Source organism: Puma concolor, chromosome B1, assembly GCF_028749965.1.
Source record: "Puma concolor isolate L17-30 chromosome B1, mPumCon1.1.hap2, whole genome shotgun sequence".
NCBI classification, from domain to species: Eukaryota; Metazoa; Chordata; class Mammalia; order Carnivora; family Felidae; genus Puma; species Puma concolor.
Genome location: NC_141670.1, coordinates 141,772,014 through 141,792,809, shown reverse-complemented (window position 1 = coordinate 141,792,809; position 20,796 = coordinate 141,772,014). Strand labels below are relative to the sequence as shown.

Below are 20,796 nucleotides of genomic sequence, written 5' to 3'. Positions count from 1 at the left end.
AGTTCGAGCCCCGTGCCGGGCTCTGGGCTGATGGCTCGGAGCCTGGAGCCTGCTTCCGATTCTGTGTCTCCCTCTCTCTCTGCCCCTCCCCCGTTCATGCTCTGTCTCTCTCTGTCTCAAAAATAAATAAAAAGTTAAAAAAAAATTTAAAAGTTCAATACATTCTGTAAGTGATATTTAAAATTAACTATGATGGGGGTGCCTACGTGGTTCATTCGGTTAAGCATCAGGCTCTTGATTTCAGCTCAGGTCATGATCTCATGGGTTCTGAGTTCGAGCCTCCATGTCAGGCTCTGTGCTGACCATTAAGAGCCTGCTTGGGATTCCCTCTCCCTCTCTCTCTCTCTCTCTCCATCTCTCTCTGCCCTTCCCCCATTCATGCTCATTTGCACTTGCTCATAGGTGCACACTGTCTGTTTCTGTCTCTCAAAATAAATACGTAAACTTTAAAAAAATAAATTAAGTTAATTATAATTGTTCATAAGTGGTAACTAAAAGCTGTTTAAAAAAAAAAGTCTAAATGTGCTTCCTTACATTTGTGATAAGGTCATACCCATATCACTGAATATTTTAACATTTCTATCTCTAAACAGTACATAACTATTGGATCTTTTCAAAGAAAAGCATTGTTGCAACTTTAAGTGGCTGGCTTCTACAAAGTTGATGCTGTCTGCAGTAATTTTTTCCAAAATAGTGAGAAAAACCCTAACTTTGTTTTGCCCTTTAGAGTTCAAACATCTTATCAATGCGATGCTTTGACTAAATGAAGTCAGTTCTTCTTGAATGGTTTTGAAATGGCCAGGATGATCCCATAGAAAAAAATTATATCCAAAAAAGAGCCAGTGTTAAATAAAATTGGACGGTATTATTAAATTGTGAAAAGCACAGTTTCCATGGTTTAATAGTTCTAGAATTACACGTTCAGATTAGCAGCTTCTGGGTTTTTTTTTTCTTTTTTAAAGATACCAACCTCCATTCTTTTAATTCCTCCAACCCCTCGGCCACCGTAGTAGGAAGCGTCCACCGTGGGCCATTTCTTGGTGGGCAGAGGTTCTTCTTCTTCCTGGGTAGATACAAGTTTTTAAACACGGGCTTAATTAATTTCTTAAAATACTGTTTCATCAGAACTAACTCACATTTAAACGTTTCTTCCAAATAATGCCACTGACATGAAAGAAATGTGGTAACAATTACGTAGAGGGCATGAGGATGTACTTACGCTTACATGCATAAATTTCAAGTGGAATTCTACAGAATACAAGGACTCCTGCCCTTCCGATTTTAGGAATCTCCCTTATTTCACCAGATCACCAGAAGTTGCTCCCTAACTATGAGCATCATTGATTTTTCCAGTTCTATACATCACTTCATATTTAAAAAGACATTAACTTTAGAACAGCATTTCAATAATCATTTAAAACATCAACATACATGTTGAAGTTAAACTGCAAAATTTGTACTAAAAAGATAGGCAGTTGCAAAGTTTTGAAAATGCACTATACCACTACCTTCCATATTTCATGGTACTAACTCAATTTTGGCTAACAAAGAATGGAATATAAAAGAATCATCTTGAAGAAAGGAATAGCATCTTTAAACCGTCAGCTTGGATCTTACAACTTTTTATAAGTAACATCCGGACTATTGATGTATTGACATAAAAAGAAAAGTAAGTTTCTATGCGCTTTTGATCCTCATGGCCAGGCTATATTTGTCATTTTTTGAAGGTTCTATTCCTCAAGCACATGAAAGAAGTCATAAGAAGATGAAAAATAACAATGAATTTTCATAAATTCAAAAGTCAATGACAGGTATCACCGTTGTCTAACAACAAAGTAAATGATCATATTTGGGGATAGTATCTGAATACAGAAAAAAATATCCACATCACTTATTAGGCACTGATTTACCACTTTCGGTGCAGGAGGTGGTGGTGGAGGAGGATCCTTGATAACCTGTCCAAAAAAAAAAAAAAAAAAATCAAATGTAAAAACTTTGGTGGCATAGGAAGGAGACAGCAAAGATGTATATAAATAACTAGATTAAATAACATAATGTGGTAGTGCTAATGAAATATTGGTAGTGCCGTGTGATCCTTGCCTCTCCATGTGTATGCCTCTCCCTTCGAATACAGGCTTGCTTGTAACTAGCTTCTGACTGACTAGCATGAAGTACAAGTGCTACCACGTGACTTCTGCAGCTAGGTCAAAAGAAGCTTTTCCACTTCCCTCTTCCTTGGAACACGCACTCTGCAGGGAGCCTGCTACTGTGTCGGAAGTCTATCCTGAGACCATCAGACCAGGAGGAAGCCCAGGATAACCTTACGGAAAGGTTGGGTAATGAGAGAAGTGCCTGGCCAACCATCCCAGCTGAAGTGCCAAGCATGGCTCTCTCAGACCTGGAGGTCTGTTGAGCTTTCTGAAGACTCCAGTCCAGCTGCCACCGGACCGCAATCACATGAGAGAACCCCAGAGTAAGAATTTCCTAGCCTGAGCCAGTTTCCACAGAACTTGTCGCTTGAAGACACTAGGCTGTGGAGTGGTTTGTTAGGCAGCACTAAATAAAAAGCACCTAACGATTTACAAAACTCCTTCATATGCATTCATTCCTTTTAGCTTTAGGCCATAGACTTATTAGTAGCTTCATTTTTCGGGTGAAAAACAAGATCAAAAATTGTCAAATACCTTGCACAAAGTTTCACTGAATGGTTCTTCTAATGTCAAAATGCAACCACTTTTCACTAGATTACAGTATGCCCCTTCAAACAGAGCAGGAATTTACTAGCAACATCTTCCTTCTATGACTCATTGACTTTTCCATGAATTTAAAATGCACAAGTTAGCTTGCTTTGGAAGAGATGACGGGGAAATTAACATTTTCTCTTTCCGCACCCTTTAAGCTAGAAACAGACATTCTTAATGAAGATGCCTTTTCTGTGAATCATTACTCAATATATTCTTTCATGACATTGTGTATGGCCGATTCTTTAAGTGATAGAAATGAAGCCTAAGATCTAATCTAAACGACCTGTACCAGTACTGAGGTAGCTAGACTTTCACACCATCGTGATAGAAAATTACTGACCAAGTCTCAATGGCTTCTGATAATTTAGACATACTTCCAAGTCTCTAGACAAAGAGGAAAAACTGTTTGAAAATATAACTGCTTCACCTTAATGTCAAATATTTCAATTATGTTTTAAATTTTTTAAGGAGTTTAAAATAATAATTTTGAAAATGAGTATCGTCAAAGAATTATATTACTATTTAGGTATATTACTGTAGTCATGAGTATGTTTTAAAAGAATGTTCATCTTTCTAAAGATATATACTGAAAAGTTTTCAGATTAAATGATATGATTCTGATATTTCACCAAAATAATTTGGGATGGGTAAGTGGAAGGGATTACAGATGAAATACAATTAGCCATAAATTGAGAGCTGAGTGAAAGAGACATGAGGGAATTCGTTATTTTAGACTTTCTCTTTCTATATGTTTGAGATTTTCCATAGTGAAAGGTTTTTAATATGCAATGCTATTGATAATGTTGAGAGAACCAACTCTTACTTTTCTTTATGTATAATATTTTCATTGATCAAATTTTAGTTTGGATCTAAATTTCAGATAGATCCAGTCTCCACATAGATGTAACTAGACAGTAATTTGACAGTTTGACTGAATCTCTAACTTATTTAAAACTTCGAATGCTACCAACAATGCTGTTATTTCTATTTAGCCCTTTTATTTAATTCAATTTTATTTTATCAGCAATACAAAATTTCAGTTCTCTTTAGTAATTTTGAAGGATAAAAAGTTGTGAATTTTTACAGTTAGCCCAGAAATAAATGCCAGCGGAGGATAAGATTTAAAACAAAGTGAAGGTTATCAAGCTACAGGTGCATTTATAGAAAGAAAGTGCCACATATCATTATCCAAACTGCATGTCCAAACGCAATCAGTAAAAACTGTGTCTATTAACATTTCGCACTCGAAAATCCAACTCTTCTTCCATGTTTCTTTCAAGTAAATTACTTTTTCCAGTTGCAGCCTCAAAATTTTTGCATAATCAATAATTTCTTCTTCATTTCTATATGACTTCACCAAATCATTTACCATGTCCAATAGATTTTTTGAAATATTTCTCTCTCTCTCTGTGTCCCTCACCTTCCCACCCAAGACTGTCCCCAATCTTCCCAATGCAGGTAAGATTCCCCTCAGATGCATAAATGCCTATTTGGAAATTCATGTCTGCTTTGTTCCTCAGTGCATTCCCAGTACTTAGTAAATTGTCTGGCCCAAAATAGGTTTTCTATTTTGTAAGAAAGGAAGGAAGGAATAAAGGGAAGTTAGGAGGAGAGGAAAAGGATGGAGATGGGAAAGGAAGAAAAAAAAGAAGGGAGAAAGGGACAAAGAGAGAGGAAACAAGGAAGGAAAGAAGGAAGGAGAGGAAGAACAAGGGAAGAAGGAAGGATTCTTTGCATTCTATTCCCACTATTTCCACCTAAAATCATAAACTCACAATTCTCTGGACCTTAAAAATATCTAGTACACTTTTCAACTTCTCCAATGCACATTCAACCAAAACTTCAAGATTCTGACAACCTCTCACCAAGTTGTAGTCCAACTATGTTTGAATTCCCGTAATAAAGAGAAATTCACTACCTCACAAAGCAATTCATTCCATTGGCAAATAATTTGCATCATTTGAAAGTTCCCCCCCCCCCAAAGAAGCCAAAGCGCCTCTCTCTCTGTAGTTTCCACTCTTTAGTCCAGATCCTAGGATGTGGACACACACACTCGGATGGACACACACACACACACACACACACACACACACACAACTAATCTTTCTTCCAGAAGAGGGCAGTTCCTATTTTTGAATACTAGGATAATAACCATATATCTACTGAGCCTACTCATCTGGAAGCTAAACATCACAACAATTTTTCATGCAATGGTTCTGAGTTATTCAGTCATCTTGGTCCATTTCTTTAGTACATATTCTTTTGATCAATACCTCCAAGCGGGCTTTCCAGAACTGATAATAGCATTTTAAGTGTAACCAAGCCATTATAAGTAAATATATGGTACTCACATAAAACAGATGCACCCTCACCAGTTTTTACTTCAATTCTATGCATTTTAACTAATGACACACTGATAACATTGATTGGTAGTCAATAATTGCCATAGATTTTTTGGCATCAATGTCCACATGCTCTACTTACTTAAACTAGACATTTATCTTGTTTTTCTATCTCCGACCATCCCTCATTCTAACCTGTGTAACTAGGTATATTTTTCTAACAGTAGCCTAAGTGTTTCTCTGGTCAAAATGGATCAATGGTTCCAATGACCACAATTGAAATCACTGAATTAGTGAATTGTACTGGATGATCCTTATAAATGATGCTTCTACTCTTAGCTTTGCAAATTACCTTAAAGTACTCCCTAGAGTTTTTCACTAGAAAAAGACCAAGGTACATATTTCATTCCACTAAGTGTGAGTACATTGTATCTGAACTCCTTTTCATTTCCTCATAAAGATCTCATATTTGCTCTGCTTATTACCTATACATCTTGTACTTTTATACATATTTCTGAGGACATAAACAGTATCCCCAAACTGGTTCTATATTATATCCTCCTGAAAATTACTGAAAAATCTTCCTCCATGACTCATCCTTTTTTACATCATACTTGTCATATTCATTATCCTGCATAGCATCTAGTTTTAGTGTTTATACGGGCAAATTGAGTTTTAATATAAATTCTTCATATGACCACTGCCAACAGACTCACAATAGGTTAACAAGAGGCATCTTTGCATTTTTTTATAAGCCACAACCTGGAAAACCAAAGCTTCTTTTCAGTACAGGACATATATGTGAACCAGCAATTTTATTCTCATGGTTCAAATGCATCAGTATGATGCAGTTATGCTCTCACATCCTATCTACAAACATCCCTATGTGCATCGCTACTCCAGAAAAAGTGAAGATTATTTTGCTTGACCCAAATAAAATGCCCATTTCCATGTTAAGTCCCATCCAACCTTCACGGAACCATTCCCCCAACTTTCTACTGCTTTATCTAAAATCTTGAAAACTTCTAAAAATAAATGTTGCTGCACAGTTGAATCATTCATGCTGCATTAGCTTGGACTTATATGTTTATTTGGGAATTTTTCAATTACCCCATAAGAGTGTAGACTTCTTAAGGGCAATAATCATTTCTCCTTCTTTACAAGTATCACCAGTTCCTCAGAAAGTGCTCTGAGAATAGCGATACTAAAAATATGATTGTAAGTAACCTGAAGGAGCTAGCTGAGGATGTTCACAAAGGCTTGTAGCCAACCTCTACATTTAAAGAAAAATACTGAGAAAAAATATATAAATGATAAGCAAATAGACACAGGTTCCCATGAAACTAAAACACTGCTAGTTTCAAAAAAAAAAAATGAAGCATCAAATTTCTCTTTCAACCAATAAAATCAGAGAACTAATTAACTAAATGGCAGGTGGGAAGATGTTAGACCATCCTAACTTTCTTCATATGGGAAATAAATTTGATTAATTGTAGGTCATTTCCAACATGAAAATTCTGACAGAACACTTAAAAAATACGTATCACATTTTTTCCAGCAGGTCTTTGCTTCTAGGCCTTTCCATAATTAAGTAGGCCATATATCAACATGCATTTGTATCCACCTGGTTCCAGAAAAGAACATAAGGGTTTGTTTTTCCGATAATGTGTAATCTTATTTATGACTAAATGTATGACTTATAAATTTCAATTGATTCTGAAATTCTAGCAAGTATATTTTCTACATTGTTAACAATGGAAATACACCCCTTAAAACTCTGTCTACATCAAATTTTGATCTCGTAAATTAAGGGACACAACCACCACCACAATGAATAGCACCTTCAGAAACTGAACCAGAGCTCAGGCTCATCTCTGTGCTGTTATGACTATTAACAGCAACCACCCTTTACTGGTGCTACAATATGCCACATGCTCTATATTTCCCTTATTGTCATAGTAGCCCTGTGCAGTTACCATACTTGTCCACATTTTAAATATAAGGAGAGGGAGATGCTAATTTCAATAACTTGTCTAGCGATGCACAAAGAGAAAACAGAATTAGGACTCAAATCCAGGACCCAGGTCTATCTATCTCCAAACTCTGAGTTCAACTTCCTCTGCCACATGGCATCCATTTAAAATAAGGTTTGGAATGGGGCGCCTGGGTGGCTCAGTCGGATGAGGTTCCAGCTTCGGGTCAGGTCATGATCCCACAATGGTTTGAGCCCTGCATCGGGCTCTGTGCTGACAGCTCAGAGCCTGGAGCCTGCTTCAGATTCTGTGTCTCCCTCTCTCTCTGCCCTCTGCCCCTCCTCTGCTCACACTGTCTCTCAAAAATAAAAAAAAATGTTAAAAAAATTTTTTTTAAATAAAATAAGGTTTGGACTACAAAGGGGAAGGGTGAAAAGAAAAAAGACCTAAGATGTGTTGAGTATCTGTTAATTGCTAGAATGCATGAATGGATGCATAGATGGATGGACGGGTGGATGAATAAGAAGGTAGGTAGGTAGGTAGGTAGGTAGGTAGGTAGGTAGGTAGGGGGAGAGAGAGAGATAGAGCTTAATTTAAACCTTATAGTAACTATGAAAGATAGAGGTTATCATTCCCACTTTATAGAGACATAACTTGTTAATTAATATGCCCAACATCACTGACCTAGAAATGTTGGAACAAGAAATAAAACGGCTTTTATGTGATGTTTCAAAATGTTCCCCCCCCCTCCACTCTATTACAGGCTCTCATAAGTAACCAAAGACGGTGAAAATAATCTGAAGCCATTTGGTTCAAAAGCCAAAATGGCAAAAATCTGTGTCCAACTGATATCCCTACATTTCAGTAACACTAGTGCAGGAGAAAAGGAAACCTTACTGTCAATGTAAATACATTAAAAATAACAGTCATGAGAATCCCATTCTTGTACTAAATAGTGCAAGAACACATCCATTTCAGAAAAGGATGTATTCATATGCACCATATTTTATGAGAATTTGCAGATTTTAAAAGGCATAATATTGCCTAGTTGCCAGGATTTTTTCCACTTAGCATCCTTTAGTTCTGTATTGAAGATTCTGGAAAACACTTTCACCACTTTATGAACCATATGTAGAGTTTGATTCTCCTCCAATTTTTTTTTTCATTTGTTATTATCATCATCAGGGAGGATTACATCTCATCTACTTAGCTGCTAGAATGAAGATTTCAGTTTGGAGGAGAGCCGATTTCTTAAAAAAAAAAAAAAAAAGTTAGCTGCTTCAGGCAACAGTCCTTTTGATCCGCTCATTAACACTTTTCAAATGTTCGAGTGATGTGGGCATTCTTTGCGCTAGAAAATGTCAGCACTGGAGCCTGCAGCCAGCTTGATGCAATCATATGTTCCAATATTCAGAAAAGAGTGAAAAGAACTGTCAACAGTGAACTGCCTTGGATTAAAAAAGAATAAGATACTGTACAACGCCTGTAGATCAAGTCATGTTTCAGGACTGATTCTTGCCAGTGACAAAAACAAATGCCCAATTTATCAGCAATGTCATCTAAGCGACTAAGAGCCCACAAACAATAGAGAAGTCACTCTCAGTGTTTAGAAAAGTTTGTTGGACATATATGGGGTCTTCCTTTCATTCTCCTTTTCTTTTTGATAAGATCAGAGAGCAAGTGTGGTGCCTTTCCTCTGAAGTGCATAAACACAAAGTTCTCTTACATTCGTATTTGGGACTTTTTTTCCCCTGAATCTCACCAGGTTAGATCCTTTCATCATCCAGATCAAAATACGGTCTGATTTATCTCATCCTCCCTTTCCTCATCTCCTTGACACACTCATCAATGATCAAAGATTCCTACTCTGAACAAATAAAGAGCTGGTGGGAGGTCTGGACAATAAATATAACTTAAAGTGCCAAATGGGGATTGGGAAGAATAGTGTGAGAGTGTATTTTGCCAAGAGTTAAGTAAAGGTGCTGCTGTCAAAGCAAATAAACTAATACCAGGGAGAGTTTGATACCCTGTTTTCGCAAATGATGTTCTGTTGGAAAACATCACCATGGAAGCTGTAAGTACTAACATCACACTCTATTTCGAGGAGGCAACCAAACATAAATCATTTTAATTAATGGTGCAAGGAAGGCATATTAAAATTCAAATTACTTCTATTTTATTGTGCATTCCCCCCCAAAAAATCAGGCTATTCTCAAAGTAACTCAATAAAGGCACCAAAAGCCCTCCTCAACAATAAAAGACAAGTGCAATATAGAAGCATTATTACTATTTAGAAAGAACAGCACAGCTGTTGCTGCCTAAGAAAATGATTCCATGGAGCTGCAGTCAGATATATCCTCATCATGAAAGCTCAACTTACTTATAAGCAAATTGGGCTTTAAAAAGATAACTTTTTAAAATGGTTTTTTAAATTAAGATTTATGAGATCTTTATGTAAAGTCTTAAATGCTCCAAGGAAAAATGAGCTTGCAATTTTCCCTTGAGGATGAAGAACTTTGGCCAAGGACACTAGAGCAAAGTGAACATTTATCATTTCCAGCATATTCAGATATTTATTTGCAGCTGTAGAACACCCTCTAATTGACAACACTCCAGAAAGCCTTTGTTTGCCACCTCATTAGCCTTACATCTGTAATTCTGCAGAGTGTCTGGATATTCCAATGATACAACTATAGGACTGTCATTTCTGCCATCCTGGCAGTAAAACAAATCTGTCATAAACTCAACAGAACTTCTAAGCTAAACAATGATGAAAACACCCATATTTTCTGATATTCCACTCATGACCCAGTACATGATAAGTTTTTTTAACCTCTCCTGCCCTCATTTTTAATTTAAGGATTAAGGAAGGATGCAGCTGATGTCTTTGCTAAAGAAAAGCAGCTCTAAAGGATGGATGTGAGGATCCTCAATGAGCAGGATACAGACTCTTAAACAGATGGTAAGAAATAACTTCACACAAAATGAGAACTTTTCCCCTTACGGAATAGTTTGCAAACCCAACACACTCTATAATTCACTAATGATAGTGCCTAAAAATTTCAGCTTGGCATGAAGACTCTTTTACTATGATTATTATTAGGTAGTTTTCCAACTATCATTGTTTCAGATTTCTATTTGTCATGGAAAGCTCTGGTACACAGAGGACACTATTCTGCAATATTTTAATCAAAAATTTTTTTTTATTATTTGTTTTTTGAGAGACAGAGAGAGAGCACAAGACGGGGAGGGGCAGAGAGAGAGGGAGACACAGAACTCAAAGCAGGCTCCAGGCTTGGAGCTGTCAGCACAAAGCTGGGTGCAGGGCTCGAACCCACAAACCGCGAGATCATGACTGGAGCTGATGTCTGATGCTCAACCAACTGAGCCACCCAGGCACCCCTATTTTAATTTTTTTAAATATTTTTTAACTTTTATTCATTTTTGAGAGACAGAGGGAGATAGAGCATGAGTGGGGGAGGGGCGAAGAGAGGGAGACACAGAATCAGAAGCAGGCTCCAGGCTCTGAGCTGTCAGCACAGAGCCCGACACCGGGCTCAAACTCACAAACCATGAGATCATGACCTGAGCCTAAGTCAGTCGCTTAACCGACTGAGCCACCCAGGTACCCCTATTCTGCAACATTTTAAATGATCTCTCTCTCTCTCTCTCTCTCTCTCTCTCTCCCTCTTTCTCTCTCTTATCCTTGAAAACACTCATTAAACAGAACTGAAAGATTTAAAATTTGTAAGTAGTCTCATTATTTTTTATGTTTATTTATTTATCTTTTGAGAGAGAGAGCAAGCCGGAGAAGGGCAGAGATGGAGGGAGAGAGAAATCACAAGCAGGCTCCATGCTGTCAGCACAGAGCCCGATGCAGGGTTCCAATTCAGGAACTGTGATATCATGGCCTGAGCTGAAACCAAAAGTTCAATGCTTAACTGACTGAGCCACCTAGGTGCCCAGTAAGTAGTCTGTGAGTGGACAGATTTTTTACTGCACAGGTTTTTCCTTAACATTTTTTATTCTATGCCCTTTTTTGGCAATCTGGTGAACCGATGGATCTCTTCCCAGAATAATTAAGTGACATTAAAATAAAAAAGGTTTAAGGAATCCAATTATATTGAAATATAATGATCAATTCTGTAAACACACACACACAAATTTTTGATATAGAAATATATGCTTCTTTATTAATTCATTAAATAATGAGAACTGAGAACTATCCTAATTTTGAAGTTATGTTACTTGTAAAAGATACTTCAAAAATATCTGAAGAATTGTATGTGATATAGGATACCTGTAATTACTATTGGTGACAATAGTTTTGTGAATAGCGGCCTACATTTATAAATGAAGGAAATGATAAATTTCAGTTGGAAGTAAAAAGAAAGATTTTTTTTCCCACCCAAGTTCACAATCCTCAGGTTTGAAACCCCTGTGGGGTGTATATAGAAGCAACTAAAGTTAAATTGCTTCTACTTCAGAGGTTTATTATAATAAAAAATTCTTGGGGACCCTGGGTGGCTCAGTCAGTTAAGCATTTGACTTCAGCTCAGGTCATGATCTCGTGGTTTGTGAGTTCAAGCCCTGTGTTGTGTTCTGTGCTGACAGCTCAGAGCCTGGAGCCTGCTTAAGATTCTGTGTTTCCCTCTCTCTCTGCCCCTACCCTTCTCACACTCTCTCTCTCGCTCTCTCTCAAAAATACATTTTAAAAATTAAAAAAAAAATTAAAAATAATAAACAATTTTATGTACTTGTATCTTACTTCTTGTTGTATAGAAATGGCAAAGGCCACCTTTCCTATTGTATATACATTATAAAGAATACCTTTTAAATAAAATCAGTGAAAATCATACAAAGAACTAAGAGTATACCATAAATCCTCTCATGCAAAATGCTTCTCCATAGTTGACAGAATTTTGATTAAAACTGGCAACAGATTACCCTATTTTGAAGTCGTCTTCCAGATAAAGAGATGTCAAGTGTTTTAAGAATTGAAACAGTTCAAAGAAGATAACGTATAACACGCCTATGATTAAAATACACACAATACTTGACTTCATGAAATTAGTACACTATAAAGTGAGAGAAATGTTCAACAAATGATCACATAAATAATCGTTTAATCTTAATTTCATTTAAGTATCACCAAAAATGTACCATTGGGTGACTTTTTGAGGATTTTGGTTAAAATTTTGAATTTATTTTTAATGTTTATTTATTTTTGAGAGAGAGAGAGACAGAGTGTGAGTGGGGGAGGAGCAGACAGAGAGAGAGGGAGACACAGAATCTGAAACAGGCTCCAGGCTCCAAGCTGTCAGCATAGAGCCCGACACGGGGCTAGAACTTGAGACCAGAGAGATCATGACCTAGGCCAAAGTGGGATGCCCAACTGACTGAGCCACCCAGGCACCCGTTGGTTAAAATTTTAATATAAAATATTCTAGAGGGGATAGTTACGATTTTGATGTGTTTCTTGTTCCTCATGCTAATTTGGTACAGCTAATGAAGTATATGTCATAGTTTCAGAGACATATTTAGTTAAATGTTTGAATTCTTTGCTTTTCCTTGCAGAGTAAAATGGTCACTTTCTAGCTTTCAAGGAATTCAGTGGTTCAGTTTCTGAATATGAATAGGATGGTACTGGCCTCTTCTAGCAAATAACAAGCACCCCGAGGGGACCGTCCATGGATCCCTGTTGTCAAATGGTTCTAATGACATATATGCCTTGAATACTTCTGAAAATTAGAAACCTGTTTCTTCCCAAAAATTCCTTGTCACTCTGAAACAGTAAGTAACTTCTACTCAGTATATAAAACATTATGCACATTTATTTTATGGTTACTCAGAACAAAACAGAAACGTAATTCTAATTTTTAAAAATGCATACTGATTTCTTAATAGCCTTGGAACCACTGCTAACATTTTAAAGAATATTTCATTGTCTTCCATTTTACAACCTCTTGTACTCCATGAACAGTTTTTGTAATGAGCTGCTCCGAAGACGTGTTACATAAGAATTGCCAAAATCAATAGCCCTGGGCAGTCATTCCCAACCCTGGGGAATATCAGAATCATTTAAGAACTGTATTAGTTTCTTAACATGGCTGCAACAAGTTACCACAATTGCAATGGCTTAAGACCAGAGAAAATTTATTTTCTTACAGTTCTGGAAGTCAGGAGTCTGAACTGAGTCTTATCAGGCTAAAATCAGGTATTAGTAGAGCTGGTTCCTTCTACAGGCTCCAGGACTGTATCTGTTGCTTGCCTCCCTGAGCTCCTCGTGACGGTGAGCATTCCCTGCCCAGTAGTTGCATCTCTAGTCTCTGCTTCCATGGTCACACTGCCATTTCTTTCCCCTTGAGTAGGCTAATCTCCCTCTGTCTCCCTCTTACAAGAACACTTGTGACTGCATTTAGGTCCTCCTGGATAACCTCCCTAGCTCAAGATCCTTAATCTAATCACATTTCAAAGTCTCTTTTGCCATATAAGATAACATTCACAATTTCCAGGAATTAAGACCTGCATATCTTTATGGAGACCATTATTCAGCAAACCCCACAGGCTTCTCCAAATGGCACTGAATCCTAGAGAAACTGCCTTGTCTTTCCCTTCAGGGAGAATCATCACCATGGGAAATCTTACCCCTACTGCTCTGAGACCTTCTGGTTATTTGGGGCAGGAAAAAAAAAAAAAAAATGAGAACCACTGTCTGAAGTATAAGGAACACTGCCATTTTTGAGTTATTGATCAGGTAAATGTGAAATTTTGAAATTTTAATCTCTGAACAATGAACAAATCACTTCATAAGATATTTACCTAAAATATGAAATGATTGAGAATGTGTGACAAATATTATGGACTCTGTTCAGAGCTTTATATCAAGGCTTTCTATCTTTATAAGAGCCCCTGAGCATGTGATCCCCAAGGAAGTGGACCATGGACATAATCTAAATGTGCCTGAGAACAGACATTTTTAAGCTCTTTAGTCATGTTTCTGCTGAAAGATTAATTTTTTTAAATGTTTATTTATTTTTGAGAGAGAAAGGTGGAGAAAGAGAGACAGAGCGTGAGCAGGGAAGGTACAGAGAGGGAGACACAGAATCTGAAGCAGGCTCTGAACTGTCAGCACAGAGCCCAACATGGGGCTCAAACCCACAAACAGCAAATTCATGACCTGAGCTGAAGTCAGACACTTAACCGACTGAGATATCCAGGCACCCCAGAAACATTAAATTTAAATGTTTCCCACTAGTACTTCATTTTTTTTAAATGTTTATTTATGTTTGAGAGAGAGAGAGAGAGAAGGCATGCAAGAGTGGGTGGGGTGGGGGGAGGGATAGAGGGGACAGAGGATCGAAACTGTCTCTGTGCTGACAGCACAGAGCCTGATTCAGGGCTCAAACTCACAAACCGTGAGATCATGACTTGAGCAGAAGTCGACTGATGCTCAACCAACTGAGCCACCCAGGTGCCCCTGCCACTAGTACTTTAAAAGCACTCAAACAAAACAAAATTTGTACAACACCAAGCTGAAATAAATGCATCTCATTTCACATTAGAAAGTAATATTACTGGTAACAATAGATAGTCAAAGTTAAATTGATCCTTAATAATTTAACTGCTAAGAATTATTTAGCTAACTACATTCTAAGTCCAGCATTGCACAAACATATTCTCTAAAAGGAACAAAGTAAAACAAATATCCTGCAATTGCACCACAACACCCTTTGACACTCTCAAGATTGTTTCACAAGGCTAAAGTCCCTGTGCCCCTTTCTTCACATCACCTCTTCATTTTTCCCTAGCTCACTTAGCTTCTACCTTAACTCCTATCTGCACTTTGTTAGCATTCCTTTGCTTTGGCCATATCCAAGGTGCATCATCTGTCACTGGCTTTCCATTTCAATTGTTGATGGAAACTCAGCTGGATACAGACTTAATCCTCACCAGGACCAGACCTGAGTAGACACTGCTGTAAAGCAAGCAAAGCTTCTTTCAGGGGATTATACTGAACAAATCTCTCCAGTGGCTTCTCATCATCCCTGGGGTGAGCTCAAACTTCCTAAAAGACAGAGGAAGCCTCCCTAAATGAGATTCCTACCTAAATCCCAAACCATCTTTCACACTTCCCTTTCACTGGCACACTAGGTAAGCCTCAGCCTAGTGCTCCCCAAAGCATGCCAGAATAACTCAGTATAATTCCACACACACACTTCATCTGAAATCTCTCTCAACTGCAAACATCTTATTCATTATTCAAAACTCAGTGTGGGGTCATCAGCCCAGTCAGGTTTCTCTGAAACAACCCCGTGACTCTGGCAAATCCCTCCTCCTTATGTTCTTAGTGTGCTTTATAAATGTTGCTATTGGGACACTCATGCCCCTCCATTTAAACTTTGCCCACATTTTTGGAGCATCTAACAATGCTCCAAAGAAGCCCATCTTGGTTTTCACACGTCTTTAAAAAAAAATCATATACTTCGACACTTTTGAGCCCTCTGATCAATAATAAATGAAACTGCAAAGTAAGGAAGGAAAGGACATCCACCACGGCCATATTTAAATTAAAAAACCAAGGAGCACAAATCATATTAGGGCAACTTTCTGCTTTCAATTTGACTCAAGAACATTAGCCACCTGAAAATAGCCATATCTAGGATGATCGAGATTACAACAGGAAACTGTCTGAGCATAAACTGCTATGGCAGGAAACTGATTAGTTCAGCAAAGAGACAGGATGCTTCTTGTCTCTACCATTGTCTGAGTTAATTCTATACCTCTTATATGGGCCAACTGCTCTGAGATAAAGGATTGTAAAGTTGACTCATGAAAACGGACTGAAGTACAATTAATAATAAATGCAGGAGTGATGCAAAGTAGTGCCTTAAATTATAAGGAACTTGGAATTAGTCAGCAAAGGTGAGGGAGAAAAAAGGCAATCCAGTAATATTAGGTACAACACCACAGTGATCTACAGAATATAAAGTTCTACATAATATGCTGATAATAAAAAGAATACTATCAAACTAAGTAGGAGGTATGCTTTGAATGAGTGCTTCTTCAGGATAATCTTTTCTATGAAACTTGAACAATCCAAATTGGGTTGCGTGAAATGTGCTGAACTTAAAAAAAATTTTTTAACGTTTATTTATTTTTGAGAGACAGAGTGTGAGCGGGGGACGAGCAGAGAGAGAAAGACACAGAATCTGAAGAGGCTCCAGGCTCTGAGCTGTCAGCACAGAGCCCGACACAGGGCTTGAACTCACAAGCCGTGAGATCATGACCTGAGCCAAAGTCGGATGCTTAACTGACTGAGCCACCCAGGTGCCCCATAAATGTGCTGAACTTTACTACTCAACATTCCATCCTGTGGTAGGCAGAATAATGGTCCCCCCAAAGCTGTCCCTGGAACTATGAACAATTTTCATTACATAGCAAAAGGGACTTGGCAGATATGATAAAGTTAAGGATGTTAAGAGGGTAGATTATCATGGATTATCCACCTGGGTCCAATTTCTTCACATGGTTTCCTAACATTGGAGGTCCTTTCTCAGCTGGCTGAGACCCGAGGGAGATGCAACTACAGAAGAATAGTCAGAGAGATGCAATGTTGCTGGCTTTGAAGATGGAGGAAGGGGTCCACGAAACAAGGGACGTGTGTGGTCTCTAGAAGCCAGAAAAGGCAAGGGAACAGATTCTCCTCCAGAGCATTAAGACAAGAATGTAACTCTGCCATTCCCTTTTAGCCCGGTTTAGTCCAGTGAGACCCATCTTGGATATGTGATTAAATCACTGTTAGATAATAAGTTTGTGTTGCTTTAAGCCACGGAATGCAGAGCAATTTGTTCAAGTTGCGATAGAAAACAAATATAAACCTGTAGTCTTTCAAAGGTTTTACTCAAACAGGAAAAATAACTCAAATAAACCGTTGTAACTTCAAAACTGTCTGTGCAACCCTAACATCTGCACACAATTTATTTCTAAAATGTTTTTTTGAGAGGCAGAGATGATCCTGAAATAGATTTTCCAAAGAGGTAATGAAAGATTCGATAAGCAACTGACAAGAAAACCTGACAGATTAGCAACTTCTCCCCAGGAATCCAACAGAAAGTATCATTCAACTTACTGGAAATTCTTTTGTACTGCAGTAGAAAGCCCTTTATCCCCACTACCTCTTCCCCCACCCTCTCACCTTCTCCCTCCAAGCTTCATTTTGAAATGTTTTTTTAGATGAAGTTTTATAAGAAACATTTATTGGCATGCATGTTTTCTAGAACTTATTATAGTAATAAAAGCTCCTAAAATTCAATTTGCTAACTGAAACTTTGCTGTTGTTGACCAAGTGGCATTGATTCACAGTCCAGGCTTTACTTGACATCTCACTGCTTTACAAACAAGTAGAGTTGAAAATCCTCCTTACTCACCACTTTGCAGCACAGGGGCCAAAACCACCACATCAAACCAATGCCCAGTAGTAGCAGTAACACCAAAATAGCAATGATGGCTGCAATCCCATTAGACTAGAAGAGGCAGAAGACAAAAACAAAGTGGTCAGTAAAGCGCAGAGTTAAATCCCAAATACATGTTTTTGTTTTTGTTTTTTTAAGGAAACACCAGAAAACGATGCGAAAAGCATAATGATGTCAAATCAGAGTTCTATTATATTCCTTTAAATTCGGTAAATTCCTTTATAGTCTATTTCATATATGTTAAAACAGTCAATAATAAATACAAAACCTTCCAAAGTGCTATAGACACTTTTAAATGATGGCTTAAAGAATGCAGGAAAAATCACTATCTGGGGTTATATGAATGGGCAGTCTGGGTCTCTATCTTTGTCTCTGGGAATGGATTATTTTGATTGCAAGCATGATTACTTCTGGGCAGAATGTATGCAGCATTTTCCCAGACTTTTTGATGATAGAAAACTACTTGCATTATGTATTTAAATGCCAGGGCAAGAGGAATATCAAAAATCACCAAGCAAATGAGAAACCAACAATGGTTCTTGTTGGCAAACAGTTCATATGCATCAGTGCAAGAAAGCAACCTCTGCACTCACATACCAGAAGATTTCTCACCACAGCTCAAGCACTAACCACTCAAGAACCACACTGGTGTCTGCTCGCTTCCTAATGCCAAGATCCTCCAGCCCTACGGAACCTGCTCTTACCTCTGCCTCCAATCCCCTTCCTGTAACCACCACCTACTCATCCTACAGTGCTCAGCTTAAGTCACTTCCCCAGGAAGCCTGTCTTGCACCCTCTGGCTAGAAAATGCCCCTCCTTGAAATAAACCATAAGAGACTCTTAACAATAGAGAATAACCTGAGGGTTGATGGAGGGGAGGTGGGTGGGAGATGGGCTAGATGGGTGGGTATTAAGGAGGGCAACTGTTATGATGAACACTGGGTATTGTACGTAAGTGATGAAACATTAAATTCTACTCCTGAAACTAATATTACACTATATGTTAACTAACTATAACTTAAATAAAAATCTGAAAAACAAACAAAAACAAAGTGTTCCATCAACTAATAAAAATTTTCTAAAAAAAAGAAAAGATAGAAAACATCTCTCTTTATTACACAATTCATAGTTCTCTGTACTTCAATCTTTAACATTATCATAATTTATTTATTTTTAATTTTTTTTTTAGTTTTTTTTAAAATGTTTATTTTTGAGAGGGGGAGAGAGACAGAGTGTGAGCTTGGGAGGGGCAGAGAGAGAGGGAGACACAGAATCCGAAGCAGGCTCCAGGCTCTGAGCTGTCAGCACAGAGCCCCACGAGGGGCTCAAACTCACAGACCAGACTGCAAGATCATGACCTGAGCCAAAGTCATACGCCTAACCGACTGAGCCACCTAGGCGCCCCTGTTTGTTTACTTTTGATAAACTGATTTCTTTAATTTCTCTTTTCTGCCACTATTCGTTAGGAGCTCTAGAAAGCCATGGGGTTACAACCAACCTACTTACCCATGTACATTCCATGCTTGGCATTTAAAATTATGAACTTGGCATTAAGAAAATGAACTCTAAAAAACTAGACTACAAAAGCCACTGATGCGAAGACTCGTATTTACTGAATTTTCAGTGTGGGGATAAAGTTCCCAACGGGACAAAGCGTGTCTCTAAAATCCTACTCTGGAATCCCCAGTAATAATGTTTTGTTTTTTGGTATGTGTGTCTTTCTCTTCCTTCCTTCCTTCCTTCCTTCCTTCCTTCCTTCCTTCCTTCCTTCCTTCTTTCCTTCCTTCCTTCTTTCCTTCCTTCCTTCCTTCCTTCCTTCCTTCCTTCCTTCCTTTTCTTTCTTTCTTTCTTTCTTTCTTTCTTTCTTTCTTTCTTTCTTTCTTTCTTTCTTTCTTGGAAAGAATGCAGGGAAGAAAAAAAATGTAAATAAATCAATACACTCTTCAGGTGGGAATTTGGAACTTCATGGGCAGTTGTTCAGAAATACATGTCCTGTCATTCAAAACAAATAAGAAGTACAAGCCCAGAGGTCAGAATGAGCTACTTGTATCACAAAAGCTGACAGCGAGAGGGGTGGCAAGGTGTGGGGGGACTCAGCAGTATCCCTCTTGGAATGGCACTGCATTAAAAGTATTAGTCTAGACGTTTAATTTTAAGCAAGTTGTTTAATTTCTCAGGGACGGTTTTCTAATCTACAAAACAAGAAAGCCAGTTGTTCCCAAAGCATGAAACTCTTTGTGAAAAAAGCCATTACTCTTATCTCTCTCTTGTAGGAAATCATTCTGCATGTTAACATACTTTTAAGTATCTGAATGGTTCTGCAGTAAAGAAGTTCAACTTACATCAGCACAGAACCATTGTTTTTCTCATAACATTTGAAACATCTAAATATTTAAATTTAGGATTCCCTAGAATCCACACTGAGAACTGATGGGATCGATCGATCAAAGCTGAGAGACTTTCTGATGTTTCAGTGACAATGGTGGTAGTGTTCAGTCAGAACATTTTATAGTGGGATTTAAAGTGCAAAACATAATGCCATACACACAAAAAGAGATAATAATCACTATGTAGACAGTTACATGTAAATAACTGAGAAGAGAAGAGAAGGTAGTTTTCAAAACAAGTGGCAAGAAGTGCTAGCCAAATACACTTGGTTCAGCTAATCAGAAAAATCTTGACATGCGTATCATTTCCCTGTACACCAGGTATTATCACAAAGGAAGAAAAAGGAAAAACGATGAGCATATAGTGGCTTGGAAACTATCCCAAAACAGATCAATGTTTATAGATACCAATTACTAGCAGCCTTTCAGTTTTAATAAATCTACTTTTAAAATAATTAATTCTCAGAGCAGCATAAACCATAAAACATTCATTACTTTCAGAAACTTTCAGAAGATTAAGATTCAACTACACATGAACAATTAAAGCTATCCTTTGATTTCTGATTTTGCATCTGAAAGGAAGAGGGAACAACCATAGGAGGTAAATTTCTGTAGCTGCTATTAGGTTGCAAATGAACCCAAACTGGCACCACCAAGGTATCACTTAGAATCTTTGATCATTTTATTTAACTTTTCTCACAGAAGACAACAAACATAACTTTCGAAACTTCACACAGGCACACACTATCTTCACCGAGTTCTATCATTCACTATATGACCATTCTTAAGGCTCTAGAAGATGCAACTACATGATATTTACCATAAAGAATTAACCTAAAATATAAGAAACAAAAAGACATGGACTCATGTAGCAA

General features: G+C 37.7%; 1 protein-coding gene across 3 annotated transcripts in view; it reads right to left on the bottom strand.

Moving 5' to 3' along the window:
* ANTXR2 (ANTXR cell adhesion molecule 2) overlaps window positions 1-20,796 on the bottom strand; it is a 170,621-nt gene that overhangs the window by 61,964 nt on the left and 87,861 nt on the right. For 2 of the 3 annotated variants that reach the window (XM_086704776.1, XM_086704774.1), the window contains exons 12-14: window positions 17,490-17,585; window positions 1,911-1,955; window positions 971-1,063 (exon numbers count right to left, since the gene is read on the bottom strand). In XM_086704776.1, coding sequence (XP_086560902.1) covers window positions 971-1,063; window positions 1,911-1,955; window positions 17,490-17,585 — 234 coding nt within the window. The remainder of the gene's footprint in view (window positions 1-970; window positions 1,064-1,910; window positions 1,956-17,489; window positions 17,586-20,796) is intronic. The other variant, XM_086704775.1, reaches the window with a different exon arrangement.